The sequence below is a fragment of the Miscanthus floridulus genome, chromosome 11 (genome assembly GCF_019320115.1).
Source record: "Miscanthus floridulus cultivar M001 chromosome 11, ASM1932011v1, whole genome shotgun sequence".
NCBI classification, from domain to species: Eukaryota; Viridiplantae; Streptophyta; class Magnoliopsida; order Poales; family Poaceae; genus Miscanthus; species Miscanthus floridulus.
This window is the reverse complement of record NC_089590.1, coordinates 85,541,504-85,555,930: the sequence shown is the minus strand read 5'-3', so window position 1 is coordinate 85,555,930 and position 14,427 is coordinate 85,541,504. Positions and strand designations below refer to the sequence as shown.

The 14,427-nt window shown below is 47.1% G+C and overlaps 1 protein-coding gene and 1 non-coding gene across 4 annotated transcripts; one reads left to right on the top strand and one right to left on the bottom strand.

Moving 5' to 3' along the window:
• Window positions 1-6,653: 6,653 nt before the first annotated feature.
• On the top strand, window positions 6,654-6,726 carry TRNAA-CGC (transfer RNA alanine (anticodon CGC)). The gene has a single exon. It is a non-coding gene; the product is annotated as a tRNA-Ala (tRNA).
• Window positions 6,727-7,196: 470 nt separating this feature from the next.
• Window positions 7,197-13,730, bottom strand: LOC136493705 (serine/threonine-protein kinase CTR1-like). Of its 3 annotated transcripts, XM_066489827.1 has the most exons (17): window positions 13,051-13,729; window positions 11,939-12,237; window positions 11,456-11,600; window positions 11,234-11,349; window positions 10,777-10,985; window positions 10,403-10,687; window positions 10,255-10,295; window positions 10,082-10,150; window positions 9,904-10,004; window positions 9,732-9,816; window positions 9,553-9,651; window positions 9,397-9,465; window positions 9,181-9,312; window positions 9,003-9,097; window positions 8,804-8,877; window positions 8,621-8,701; window positions 7,197-8,421 (listed from the first exon to the last, which is right to left on the bottom strand). In XM_066489827.1, exons 1-16 carry the CDS (start codon window positions 13,564-13,566, stop codon window positions 8,661-8,663), a joined length of 2,376 nt encoding a protein of 791 aa, XP_066345924.1. In that variant the 5' UTR covers window positions 13,567-13,729; the 3' UTR covers window positions 7,197-8,421; window positions 8,621-8,660. The 3 variants fall into 3 exon arrangements, with proteins under 3 accessions (XP_066345924.1, XP_066345923.1, XP_066345925.1); XM_066489826.1 differs by having other exon boundaries at window positions 7,197-8,701; XM_066489828.1 differs by lacking the exons at window positions 7,197-8,421; window positions 8,621-8,701; window positions 8,804-8,877; window positions 9,003-9,097 and having other exon boundaries at window positions 9,229-9,312; window positions 9,397-9,442; window positions 13,051-13,730.
• Between the last annotated feature and the right edge of the window lie 697 nt (window positions 13,731-14,427).

Below are 14,427 nucleotides of genomic sequence, written 5' to 3'. Positions count from 1 at the left end.
GTATCTTTTCGACCAACGAAAAATATTTTTCTCACGACAAATCATCAAGCGAACGAGGCATATATCGAAGACAAATGCATCTGCATATATACCAGCCACAGACGCGCCGTGACAGTGATCGCTGACCGGCCGCCGGATTCAGTTAGCAGGTGACGATGGGTTGATTGGAGCAGCTGGCGACGTACGAGGGTCTTTTCCCGCCGCATGCCATCGCCGTCGTCGGCTGCTACACAGTTTGCAGATAGCGATACTGCTATACTCGTAACATGTTTCTTGTGCCTCGTCGTACTCTTCGACTCTTGTGCGTCAAGACGATCATCTCCAACGCCATGTTTGTTTGGGCTTTTTTGACTGATAAATCATGGCTGAAAGTACTATTAGCTAATTTGGTGTGAGACAAAAATAATGTTCGTTGGATGAAAAAGTACGGCTTATAAGCCAAACAAGTCCAAACGAACAGGGCGAAGACTACGGCTCTGTTCGCTTTGCTGAAAAGCCATGAGTGAAAGCACTGTTTGTTAATTTGTTGGAAAAGAAAAACCCTGTTCGTTCACTGAAATAGTATAGTTCATAAGACAAGCGAACAGGCCTGGAGCTTATCCTCATCGTTTAACTGACCACTAGCCCACTACCGTCTTATCTTACTATCTTATCTACTGTTACTAATTACACACCGAAAGTACTTCACGCCCATTCTACAAGAATATGCGAGGGGGGAAAAGGTAAACTGCAAAGATTCTCACAAAAAAAATATAACCATTACTAGCTTGGTATACTCTAGTCATTATCTAGACGAGAGGAAAATGTGTGTGCTTGTGTAGTTGTGTCAAGTCGAGAACTCATAACACAAGTGGTAGGTTCTACCACAAGAAACTTATGCTCAATTCGCTAAAATGTTTGCAACGTTGCCTTTATGAATTTATGAAAATAGACTAAACTAGGTCATAAATCTATATTCAACTATTATCATACACGTCATTGTTTTAAAAAAATAACACAAAATAACCTTAATCTAAAATTACTCACTCGCGTCATTGAAAAAACTAATGTAAAGTAGATCATAATTTTGCATATTAACCGTCCACCTCCGTGATAGTGAAAACCAGCATAAAGGAAACCCCTATATATATTGTTGTTATCATAAAAAGATAACAGTTGCACTTCTGCATGCTTCTAATAAATTATGTATTTCTCATCTACTTTCTCTGTCCCCTTTGAACTATCATTCTCACTTTTTAATAAGCCAAACGCACTCACCTTCCAGAGGTATGGTATGGTTAATCACATGTGCCCACCGACGTTCGGTTTTGTTCACGGGCCAGGTTAAAACTTAAAATGACCAAATATTATAGGCCATCAAGTCACATCCGTCTGAGCTTGGCAAACAACCTGCAAAGCGAGCACCCTGTCTGTTCCATGCCAAACGCCCAAACCTGAATCTCTGACAGAATATATGGAAACTTTTTTCCACCAAGACAAAGCCAAATTTCATTACTTGACTTGACAACAACGAAATTACAAGAGTTTGTAACAATAGAAAAACAAACTAAACAAACCGCAAAAAGCCACATTGGCTTGAGCACAGAGGGTTCAACCAATTGGCGCAAACCCGAACTATGACCCTGAAACACGTTAGCCCGCAACGAAAAGCGTTCAACGCCACACACAACATCCAAACCCGGCCCAGCCCAACATCATAGATTATTACAGGCCCATATGGCGTTTAACAGTGCGCACGCTGTGCTCAGTTTCTAGCAAAAAAACGTCCCGCCAACATGACTGGCTGATCGCCAACCAGTTGTCGGCTCCGGAATATATGGACACTAATGATGTGTTTGGTCACATGATCGTCACATGATCAATTTATCTTATAGATGAAACGTTGTATCATGAGTTAATTTCTCAAATTTAGTGGAATGACCTCACTTCTTATACTGGTGGACAACGTGTGGCACGCACGTGTCCCAAAAAATGGTCATTCGTAAAGGAGGAATTACAGTGAAAGTTTCAAGTTTCAAGAAATAATAATGCAAATTTGAGAGAATTCATATAATAGATTACAAGAATTCAGACAGAAATAAAAATATGTATTTGCCGCAGGAGTTGGCTGCTCAATTCATGTAATAGATGACAAGAATTCAGGTAGAAATAAATTGTGTATTTACAACAAGAGTTGGTTGCTAAGTACTAACACTTTATTTACATTCATATCAAAATCCAACCCACAACTAAAAGATAACTTTCTTTCATACGAACTATCATTTACGTTATGGTACACATCACAATTTCCTATGACTAACAACACGTGCCTGCAGTTACTGGGGAAAGAACAAAATACGTCGTTGCCGCACAGGCTTCGACCAAGCTGCAAGCAACTTTTCCATCATGATTTCGATCCTTCCCCTACCTTGCCTAGTTGCTAAGGAACACGACGATAGTAGTTGGCCTTCCTATCATTGACCATAAGTTGTTGCACAATCTTCAAAATGGATATCTCAATGATAAATAAGGGTTCATATGTTTATTTGCATTTTTCTAACATAAATTAGCACAATAGTATTGTCGGTGTTTCGGACCGAGGGATCCTCAACCAACTAGTGAATTTGTGCTGCGTGTTCCCAATCCCGGATGGTGATGCAAAGAGACACAAGGCTTATACTGGTTCGGGCAATTGGTGCCCTACGTCCAGTCTGAGAGATCGATCTTGTATTCCTTGCACCGAAGTGCTTGTAGTAGGGGGTTATAAGCTAAGTGAGAGAGGGAGCTAGTCCCAGGTCTCGGCGTGGAGTGATGTGGGCTGCTTGAAACGTTGCTCTCAGGCAGCAAGGAAGTGTGCGTGTTACAGAGTGTGGTTTTTGTGAGTGCCTGTCTTCCTCTCCCAGAAATGGCCCAAGTCCTTTCCTTTTATAGTTTGAAGGGAGGACAAGGGTAGTACATGTGCTAACTATACGGCGTCGTGCGAACAGAGGCGGCGTGTTCGAGCCCTGTAGCCTATTCCTGTGGTGGTGTGGTCGTCGGAGTGGTCCGTCCTTGGAGCGCTGGGGCGACGTGCTGGTCACATCCGATCCTGTGCGTCATGGGAGCTCCAGGGCTGCCTCAGAGCGGGCGCGGCGGTCAGCGTGCGGGTCGCTGTGGACTGACTGCGCGCGAGGCCGAGGCTCGGTCGGTGCCGAGGCCGAACCGCGGTGGGGGGTCTCGGCAGACGTGAATCCCGAGATAGCCGAGACCCTGGCGTAGAGTGCCGAGGCCCGGAGGGAGCGGTCGATCTGGTACGCTGGTTCGGAGGCGATGATGACCCGGGCCAGATTTCCCATGTTGCGTTGTCTTCGGGGCGGGGGTTACGGGGCACAGTGCAGTTCAGGCGCTGATCGTGGGCACAGCGCCAGAACACAGTGGCCGGTAATCCCCGCTGCACCTTATCCCAGCCGGTATGGCGTTGATTGCGGGAGTGGTTGACGCATTAATGGGACGTGACATGCTGTCGGGAAGGCTGGTCGAGGCGAGAGCGACGGGTTATTGTCAATCCAGCCTCGAGCAATACGGAGAATAGCTGTCTTGCTCGAGGCTGGACGCACGAGGCCTCGGGCGAGACGGAGATTGGGCTCCCTGCCGAGGCCTCTCGCGAGAGGCCTCGCGCGAGGCGGAGATTCCGTCAGGGTGTCGAGACCTCCCGTGCGAGGCCTTAGGCGAGGCGGAGAGCCGGTGGGCTTGGTCGGGGCTGGTGGTGAACCCATGGCTTACCTTCTAGCTTTGTTGTTGATGAGATTTAAGTGACTCTTTCGGTGTACGCTCGGGGTACTCCGTTTTATGGTACCCGATAAGTATATTGTTCATGATCAAGAATGAAGATGTAATCTTCAGATGCTCCCTAAAAAACAAACTAAAAATGAGTCCCTTTGTTTGACAATGCAGCAGATCCATCTAGCTAACATGTTGTGTTGCAAAAGTGGAAGAAATCTTAATGCAGTTCAAATTACACACCAAACCGGGAAAAAAGACTACTAATACAACATAAAAAAAATAAGAGGCAAAAAGAGAAAGAAATCAAGAGATGTTCAAACTCTGATGTTGGCGTGCTCAATTTCACCAGAAGTTAATCTCTGTAATGTAGATATGTACAGACCAAAAGTGATGGTACTAAACCATCATTTTGTACGATGGGGTTGAAATCACCAAGCTCTTTGGGTGCTCCAACAGATTGTGTACAAATAGAAAATAAAATTGTGCACTGAAAATTGAGAGCAACAAGAGAAAACAATTATAGCTCTTCAGTACAAGAAAAGAGAAACAAAGAAAAGAATGTATTGCTTCACAAATCTACTGTCAAAATTAGTGCACATCTTTCTATCTCAGCACACCCATCCTATCTGAAACTAAAACCAGAAGTCGCACTCTTGGGAGAAGTTGCACATGGAGTAGTACTTATGCAAGACACTGGCTAATGATAGCATTTTCTCTGGCTGTGTTGTTTCAATGGTTTCACATGTTTTGAAAATTAAATATTTCAAAAATATTTAGAATGCGAATCGAGAAATAAACAACTCATGTGTTGCTCAGGATGGATGGCTGAACCATTAGCACCAGATCCAAAGAATTGCAAGAGATAACTATCGCTGACACTCACCATGACAATGTACTGTCAAAATTAGTGGACATCTTTCATAAGCAAAATACCAAACATAAGGGATTAATGTCACAGAGAAGAGTACAGAATTCAGGAAGAAATATTTCATAATAGATTTAGAAAAGGAAGGCTTTTGCTTAAAATATGAGGCCTTAATCTCAAAAGGTGTACCTTCTGTCTGAGGGTCGTCAACAAACTTTACGAGGCAATCAACAAAATTTATGCCATTGAAACAAACTTTTCATGGCAATCAACAAAATTTGTGCCATTGAACGGGTCACCACCAATGCCTACACAAGTTGACTGCCCCAAGCCTACAGCTGTTGTTTGAAACACCTGTTAACAAAACTCAGACGTACATTAACCAAACAATTACCAGATTAGGTTCGCACATAAAAGAATAATAACAGACATATCGCTTCATATGATGCACTTGTTAATCGTCATCACTTAGCTAGCTGGACCGTAGCATCTGTCAAGCAGCCATTTAGCCAGGATCTCATCTAACAGGCTGCATATAAATAGTTCTTAGGAAGCATCTGCATGGCCGAAAATCTAGGATGCTTCGTTTTGGTGATTGTTGTGGATTCGATATATACCAAAACTTATAGAAGAAAAGAACAATCAAATGTCAATAGAGGGGCATATATATCCTTCCTACGACTTAGAAAAAAATAGAAACGGCGGCAGGTAGAATCACAGGAATTCTGGGGTGCATTCCATGCCTAGAAACACTCACAATTCTGAAGTATCATGGGGGCTCTCAAGCAGTCAAGCTGTTCAATGACTCAGGTCCAGAAGGGACATTCGGTTGTGCATTGTGCTTTGCAAAGTATAAGTAGCACTTAGCACAATTGTGTTGATAAAAAGTACTCTCTAATTCTGGAGAGAGGAGTTTGCAGAAGCATAACCTGGTATGGCCAAGAAACACCATGGATGAACTGCAGTACTGCACAGCAAAGCAGGCAATAATAGCGAACAATTTTTGTATTTTTCTGGACCATCATCTATACTGATCATAATTCATATTCACAACTACCTAGCTAAAGTTCATTGGGTATGCGTAGCATCACTGGAATATGATAATACACGAAGCGAAAGAACACGGATCAATATGGGTCAGAAGTAGTGCCATTACTCTGCATGATTAGCAGCCTAACCTGGGAGCCAAAGGTGACATCCTTCACATCCACGACGCGCGAGCAGTGTGGTGACGGCGGCGGTCTCGATCTCCCGGTCGAATGTGAGCGTAATGCCGCCACCGCGGCGGACGGCGCGCTCAGCCTCGCTCGCGAGGCGGGATGGGGAGAGCGCGCCGGAGATCGCGGAGGGGTCATCCGAAAACACGAGGTCGAAGGCGCGTCGGAGAAGGGGAGGTGGTGGGGATCCGCGCGGTAGACGAGCGGCGGGAAGTCGACGAGGCCGATCCCTATGGCGTCTCTGGTTCCCGCCGCGCGGAGCGCGTCGACGGCGTGGGTCGGGGCGTCAGTTTGGCGGTGGCATGACGAGGAGGCGGCGTGGATGGAAAGGGCGGGGGTTGCTACGCGGATGGAGAAACAGATCAGATGCACGAGGGGGAGGCCGGGAGGCGGCGGTTGCTAGGCATGTTTGCCACGGTTGTGGGCATGCGGATGGGGCGAGGAAACGCGGCGTCTAGTGGTTGGGAGAGTGCAGCTAAGCGAAGCGAGCCGTTGAGGATAGGATATCGGCAACCACTTGCATGCGCGCCACAATTCAATCGTAGTCGTCGTAGATCGTACGTAGACCGTACCGCCGGACACAGCTAAGTTCGTTACGCTTTACGCACACGTCCTGCCTGTACCGGTCGTGTGCTGCTGTCTTCCGGTCCGCGTGCGTTTCACGGGCAAACAAGTCTAGCTTTGGGGATCACACTGTTTTCGGTAGACAGTTCTCACGCCATAAACAGAGCAGAAACTTTAGGATTCTGATGAAACCGTTTCTTAATCGACTATTTTTTTTAGGGTTTCTTAATAGACTAGAATGTGATAGATGTACAAAGTGCGTCAAAGGGGGTGTAGCTCATATGGTAGAGCGCTCGCTTCGCATGCGAGAGGCACGGGGTTCGATTCCCCGCACCTCCATTATTTTTATTTTTGCTGGATTTCCTGTCTGTATGTTTTCCTTGACTCCTCAGCACTGGCCACTGAATCAGTTATATTCTGAAGTTGACGGACTGGGAATTCTCCTTGTTGAATCTGGTATGGTGTTTGACGTTTGGTGTCTTTCTTTCTTGTACATACAACCTTGCCCCTGTGTGGCTGTGTAGCACTGCCAGTACATCCAACTGCTTTAGCCTCACTGTGCTTCTTTTTTTTCCCGAATACGCAAGAGCATTGCATATCATTTGCATTAAAAAGAAAGGAGGTTTATGTTACTAAGTGGTCATCGCCGGCCCGGTGTTAAACTGAATGATGATTACATACTTTCTTGGACAACGAACGTTCCTGGTCTATGTGCTTGCGCTACCCTGGGGTCGCTGCTGCCAAGCTTGCCAAACTTGCTGCGCCTGCGCAGTGGTGGGTTTCACCATTTGCACAAATGTGCTTAGGCCACTCCCAACCCAAAAACTAGAATGGTTTACATGGCCATTGATTAAGGTGTCAACTAATAAGTAATTAAGATGGCAACTGAATAGATTGTTACTGGTTCTGAGCAGTAAACACTCGTTTTGCATGGCAGGGGTAATCTTCTGTGACTCTGAAAGGGCATCAAGAATTTTTCTCGGTCCATTTTCACATGAGGAACCAGCCAGCTCATAGGACGCGAGTGACGGAAGCAGTGGCCATGCCCGTGGCGCTTGAGCCCTCGCACCGAGCGCCGCACGACGAGCGTATGTCTTCGCGTACGGCGCACGCACGACAACTCCGCGTAACACACGTGTAGGCGCGGACAGCACGACCGGAAGCGGCACCACCGGATCCGATCGAAGGCGGCGCGCGGACCGTTGCGCGACGACAGCTGCTTGCACCGTCTCCGACTCCAACTAGATGCGCGTTTCTCGCCTGCACAAGCACAAAGCCCTTCAATCGCCGCAGTTTGGTTTAGTACCATACCGGAGCATTTCGCTGGACGCGACCAGCATAACGACGTGCCCGGCCAGCTACTCTTCGCCGGGCCTCGTAGCGGTGGCCCACGTCATCCCAAGCTTGGGGGCAAAGGTGCTGGCTCGGCGGGGCGCAGAGCATCGCAGAGACTGGATCCGACATCTTCGGCTCACTGCTGGCTATCCGGTGTGACGGTCGCGATCGTAAATCCGGACGGGCCGGTACGCGGAGGGTGGCTCGCTCCGTCCTTTGCTTTGCTCTCCATCGAACCACCACCTTTTGCTTCTTTTTTTCTCTATATATTTTTTGTCACAATCTATGCTGTTGTCGGTGCCATGCATTTGTCTTTTTTTTTTCTTCGGTGCGCTCTGCTGATTTTGTACTTTCCCCACGTTAAAGCTGATCAATTGAAGTATTGAACTCTGCAACTATGTGCAGGATCTTCAGGTGGACTCCAGGTGCAGATAACCGAAATGCAACAATCAACTTCAAATGGTTTACGGTTAGCTGAATCTTTGTTGATGTTCTCTTTGACTTGAGGTGATGAATCGGTGAAATTGCCGCTTACAAATGCTTGGCAGTGTCAGACTATTCATGTCTGCTTGCACTCAGATGTCTCCTGAGAAGTTCTGTTCGAGACCTGTATAGAAACTCTATACCTATATCCTGTGAGCTATTCTAATTTGGCATCAAAACTGTCTTTCCTTTCTCCTAGGGCACATATCTTCAGTCCTAGTGCACAACCAATAGAATCAGTTAGAACATTCAAGGATAGCAGATATTCAGACCACCCAACTACCCCAGAGGCCAGAGCAAGTGAGCAACTTCTGTTAGCACTAGGAATCGCTGTACAAAGGCTGCCCCAGGGCAGCATGGGAGAGCAAAACGCAACGAGTCTTTGGTTTGCATGAGGATAAAAAAGATAAGTGACCTAATGAACTCGAGGCAGCATTGCACTTGTGCTGCTTCAGCTACCTCCTCTCCTTCCTTAAGGCAACAGCCTTATTCCTTTCTGTAGTTTAGCATGGACAGAGACAGAAAAGGAATGAGAAAACGAGAGAAAAATGGAGTGGCAAAGGCCCAGCCAAGACAGCCAGCAAGAGTCCTCATGAACCTCCAAGAAGCGCCTTCAGTAACTTCTTCAGCGTATCCACAATGCTCGAAAACGATGGCCGCTGCCTTGGATCTCTGAACAATATTGAAAGCAAAGATAGCATCAGTGATAAAGTTCTTTTCCCTGAAAAGAGCATACCGTCATGCACAAATTTGGTCTATTTTGATTATAATAACTTCTGGCTGTTGGAAAGGCTTACTCATCCCAGCAGGATTCAACAAGAGCAGCAAGTTCAGGATTGGTATCTTTCGGAATTGGAAGCCTTCTGTTCTGAAATGCTACAGCTCCTACTACCTGCAGATGTGACCTTACCAAATCAGAAACGACCACTATTTTCCACATCAGCAGGACATCGGGATTAAGAGATGGAAGGTTACCTGCGCAGGGCCTAGGCCACTCCATGGTTGCTGCATTGTCAGGAGCTCCCACAAGATCACGCCGAAGCTGTAAACATCGCACTTCTCGTTGGATGGCTCGCCACGGAGAAATTCGGGTGCCATCCATTCTGGCTGCAGCACAAGAGTACTTGGGTGGTAAGAAAACAGTAAATTCAGTGCCAGATTGCTGTTTGGGCACAAAACTACGAAACTTACTGTTCCAGCAACTGATTTGGATGATATGAAGGTGTTTGCCTTAAATCTGGACAAGCCAAAGTCACCTACCTGAAGTCATATCATCAAGGAGAGTAAAGAAACAAAAGTAGAACAGTGGATCTGGACCATGCTATGCTATCTGGGAGGTGGACTAACCTTCACAGACCAGTTCCGGTCAACCAGCATGTTTGGTGTCTTGAGATCCCAATGCACAATAGGAGGATTCAAGCAGTGGAGATAGTTGATGCCTTTTGCCTGCATTGTACATACAGCACGTAGAGATATCAGTGACATTTCAGGAGCTTCTCACACGTGGAACACAATATGATACATACAACGTCTAGTGCCATGCGCAAACGACGCTTTAGATCCAGCATTTCTCCATTAGCTGCCTTGTTGATGAGGCGGAAGAGGCTCCCTCTGTTTACACCAGCAGGGTTCTTATTTTCTCAATGATAACCAAATATCAGTAACAAGTCCGACAGCCGAAATTGAAGAAAATTTTACCTGGGCAAATACTCTGTCACTATTGACAATTGTGGGCATTTTGTCACCGCACCCATGAACAATACCACATTCGGATGGCGGACTCGTTTCATGATAGCAATCTGGAAACCATGCGCATATGTTCAGGTTATGATTGCTAGTTAGACATGAGAACTTAAAACTAGGGTGGTAAAGTGACCTCTCTTAGGAATTCCTTCAGCTGAGCTTCGCCGACATCCTGATCTGTAAGCACCTTTACTGCAACATCCTGCAGACCCCAATCTACAATCTTTAATTTATGGTCTCCAAAGGACAACTCACCACAAAAGTACATATAAAACGGGTTTCAGAATGCAAGTTTGAGGTGCTTACTGAACCATGCCAGTCTGCACGATAAACAGTGCCGAAAGAACCTGCAATGTACCCCAACAATGATCAGATTCTATTCGCAAAAAAAAAAACAATGATCAGATTCAGAGCACACAGTAAATTAGTTGAAATCCTGGAGGCAAAGGAGTACCGGCGCCTACGCGTTCCTTTAGGTCAAGCTCCTCCCATGATATCTCCAGCCAGTCTACAGCAAAAGGCGGCTCAATCCTCAAGGGTTTCGGAAGATTAGCACCAGGGACGTTCTCCATGTTGCCATTCTCAGCACCGATGTCCATTGCCTTCAATTGCGCCGACACTTGTAACATGGATACACCATTGCAGTTTCCATTATGTGTGATCTGCCCACACTTTGGCAGCAGGTCTTCGTTGCTGGCTACCTGAACAGAGTTGTTCTCCACAATGCGGTACCTAGCAACTACAAGTAGCACAATATTGGACTATTTTGGGCAACGGTACGGTTGAATTACCTAGATATGGTGAGTTGCGCAATAGTAGGTAGCGTACCTGAATACTGGGAATTTGACAATACCATGTTGCGACGATCATCTGCTATTGCTTGATTCCAGACTGCAACTGGTGTTGTGTAGTTCCCCGAGCCAACTGCACACGAAGTCTTGAAAGGTGAAGGCACGGTGGACAGCAGCTGGCCGTTGATGGATGAATCTGGGCTGCTTATGCTTCCTGGCTCAACTACAAGGTCCACGACGTATTCCCTGAAACCACAAGCAGGATTACTAGACAGATTGAGGCAATGTGTGACAAAAAGAAAAAGTGTGGCAGCTGCAAAAAGTTCAGTGTGCATCGGCATGCACCAACGTCAGATTATATGAAGGCATTGAAATGCTCAAACTTCACAAGAGGAGAAGCTACAAATTAATAGAGCAATATTAATTGTCTAAAGCTCTGCTATTCTACAATATATCTGCAGAAGAGAGGGAAAAGAACTTGAACGAGCACAGACCTTACATATCTCCTCTCACTGTCGACTTTGACAAGGCAAGATGATCGGTGAGGCGCAGAGCAGTACTTGCAACCTTGCGCAATCCGGCACGGCAGGCCGATGAAGTCTGCAAGTACCTGAAAGTATTCGGAGAAGAAAGGTGGCACTCGAGCTTAAAACATACTGTAATAAGTTGCATTGCGCCATGGCCGCTGGGTCTGACCGATGGTACCTAGCTAGTACCTTGAAAAGAATGGCACGGTGCCGGCAGAAGCCTATGGACAGGCCGCCGATGGGGACGACGACGCACTTCTGCCTCTTCTTCAGCTTCTTGCTCACCGCCTTCCACCGCAGGTACAGGTCCCCATCCTCCGATCGCAACGCACCTCTTCAGAAGGAAAAAAGGAAAAACAACAAAGAGAGAACGTCACATGCATGAAGGTGGTGCACTCAAACCAACAGTCAAACGATTGTTGAGTTCACGTGTTCGTCGGTGACCATGACCACCGCCTCACGGAACATCTTGCAACTGCAAAGCCTAGCCTACTAGCAGCCTAGCGATTGATCTAGCACATGGACCGGTGCATGCGCACGAGCGTGGCATGTATGGCGGCCCTGATATTTACCAGCACAGCTAGCTTTTCTGAAGCGAAGTAAAGGCAGGGACACGGGCGACACGCCCATGCAGACAGGCAGGCAGGCAGCGCGGTCAGTGTGTGTGCTCACCCCATGTGGTCGGAGACGAGGACGGCGAGGCTGCGGACGAGGTCGAGCGTGACGCCGAGCGCGCGGACGAGATTGAGGGCGCGGCGCTCGAGGTCAATGAGCACCAAGTCGGCGCCCTTGTCGACGAGCACCACCTCCAGCGAGGACTCGGTGGCGTCCACCGCCCGCAGTGCCGCCAGCGACGGCAGCCGGCGGCCCTCCTCCGCGACGTTGCACATGGCCCACAGGTGCGGGTCGATGCCCATGATGTTGTAGAACCCGTGCGCGATCTTGTCACCCCACGACAGGCACCCGTTCACCTGCGCACCGCAAAACACATGCAGATCGCCATCGCTAGCTGTCAGCTTCCTAGCTCCCTCAGGTCTTACTAGCTCCTTAATTGCAATGCTTGCTACTAGTAGCAATCAATAAATAAGCACAGCTGCACGCGCTAGATCGTCACTGTTCATCACTGTTCATCAGGACTAATAAGCTGAAGGCTGCGTCAACTTGCAATAATAAATTAGAGCGCATCAAAAATATATATATGAACTGTTCAGCGGAGAAGAGTCTTGGCATCATTTGCAATCAATAATGTGCTTGTTATTTGATTATGCGCATGAATATTATATCAGCTTTTAAGCGACGACATCATTGACCAGCATGAAGATATGGCCACTAAGTGATCACCACCACTCCTAATGATCTGTTAGCTGATAAGCCATGACTAAAAATACTATTGATTAATTTGTTGGGCTAAAAAAGTACAGCTTATAAGCCAAGCGAACAGGCATAAACCACTTATAGTATGAAAGGAACGAACAACATCACCGACTTTCATTAAACACGGAATTTTCTCTTTTCCAACCTTTTTTCCAGCAAATTAAGGAGCAAGCAAGAAACTAATGCAACCCAGTACCCAGAAATGATTCAGTCACAATAGAAACCAAACAAATTTGAAATCTTATTGTGTCATAGTCTCGCAGAGGCAAGAAGAGTTGAAAAACGTGTACAGGAGTTTGTGCTTGTCTCTCTACAAGCATTGCACCATAGATCATATGCATATGCTCGTGTGTTCTACCATGTCCGTGCGACCCATATATGCATTCGTGTGTATGTATGTATGCACGTACCCAGAGCCGGTAGGAGATGGCCCCCGGATCATCCGAGCCGTCGCCAGCAGCGTGGTGGTCGACAACGACGCCGGAGCCGCAGCCGAAGAGGAGCTCGGGCGCGAGCGGGGCGCCGGCGAGGAAGGCCTGCGAGGTGAGGCGGATGGCGAGGGAGAGCTGGAGGTAGTACCCCTCCCTGTTGCGGCGGACCCACGTGTCCCTCTCCCTCCCGCCGGCGGCTTCGGCGGCGGTCAGCAGCTGGGAGGAGGAGCCCGGCGCCGTGGCAGTGGAGGACGCGGTGGTGGTGGCCGCGTCGGAGGTGGCGGTGAAGGCGCTCCCGGCGCTCCACTCGGACGACGCCGGGGCCGCCGAGGGGGCGTCGGCGACGGAGACGGAGGCAGCGGAGGACTGGTGGAGCAGCGCATAGTCCGCGAGGAGCGGCAGCCGCGCCTCGTCCTCGCCGAGGTGGCCGAACGCGGTGGCGGCGGGAGGTGGCGGGGGCAGCGTCGGGTTAAGAGCTCGGCGGCGGTGCGGCATGGCGGGCGGAGACCTTATGCATGGAGCGATACAGCGGTCGTTGCCCGGCTGGTGGTTGCTTGTGTTGCTCGATCCGGGGATTGGAGAGGAAGGAGGAGAGATGTGAGCTGGTGCTGGGAGCTGGGCGTGTGAAAGGAGTTGAAAAACTTCAGCGCAGCTGCGCAGGGGTTGCAACTTGCAACTAGGTCCTTTTGCGTTGCTTATTTTCTGTTGAGTTTTTCCTTTATTATGTCTACCTGTTATTATCATCTTTCTTTCCTTATACACTACTGTCTTTAAAGCACGGTAGGTCGGTAGCCGTATATATCCCGTATAGCAGCCGTATACTTATCCGCCTAGACTCATGTATTGACTAGTATTGGCTTATTGCTCTCTCTAATACGTACTCCCTCTGTCGTCTAATAGTGTATCCTAAGAATTTTAAGGCAAATTAAGAGAGAACATAAAAGACACATGTACTCTTATTTTATTTTCTAATCAGACGTTATCATCGGCGTGATTAATGGTGATTGATTGATAAATGGAAAATATTCAATATAAAATTTGTTTTTGTCCTCTATAATCCATTATATTTGAGGATAAATTTTAAATACTTAAATGTACTATATTACAGGACGGAGGGAGTATGTTCTTCTTACCTCCATCCAAATTTTCGGTTAGATTAAGTCAAACTTCCTTTAGTAATCTAACTTCCTTAAGTTTAACTAAAGAAAAAATATTTACATTTATGATTTCAGTAGGTATAATATAAAAATTATTTCATAATTAATTTAATTAATGATACTTACTTGATATAAATAATATTAATGCTTATTTATGTAGGTCTAGTTAAAATTTGAACTACTTGACTTGTAAAAAAAC

Coding starts and splice junctions, on each gene's coding strand:
- LOC136493705 (XM_066489826.1), bottom strand. CDS start 13,566: ATGCCGCACCGCCGCCGAGCTCTTAACCCGACGCTGCCCCCGCCACCT. Junction 10,688..10,776: donor GTCAAATTCCCAGTATTCAG/GTACGCTACCTA, acceptor TGCTACTTGTAG/TTGCTAGGTACCGCATTGTG. Junction 10,005..10,081: donor TGAAGGAATTCCTAAGAGAG/GTCACTTTACCA, acceptor CATGGTTTCCAG/ATTGCTATCATGAAACGAGT.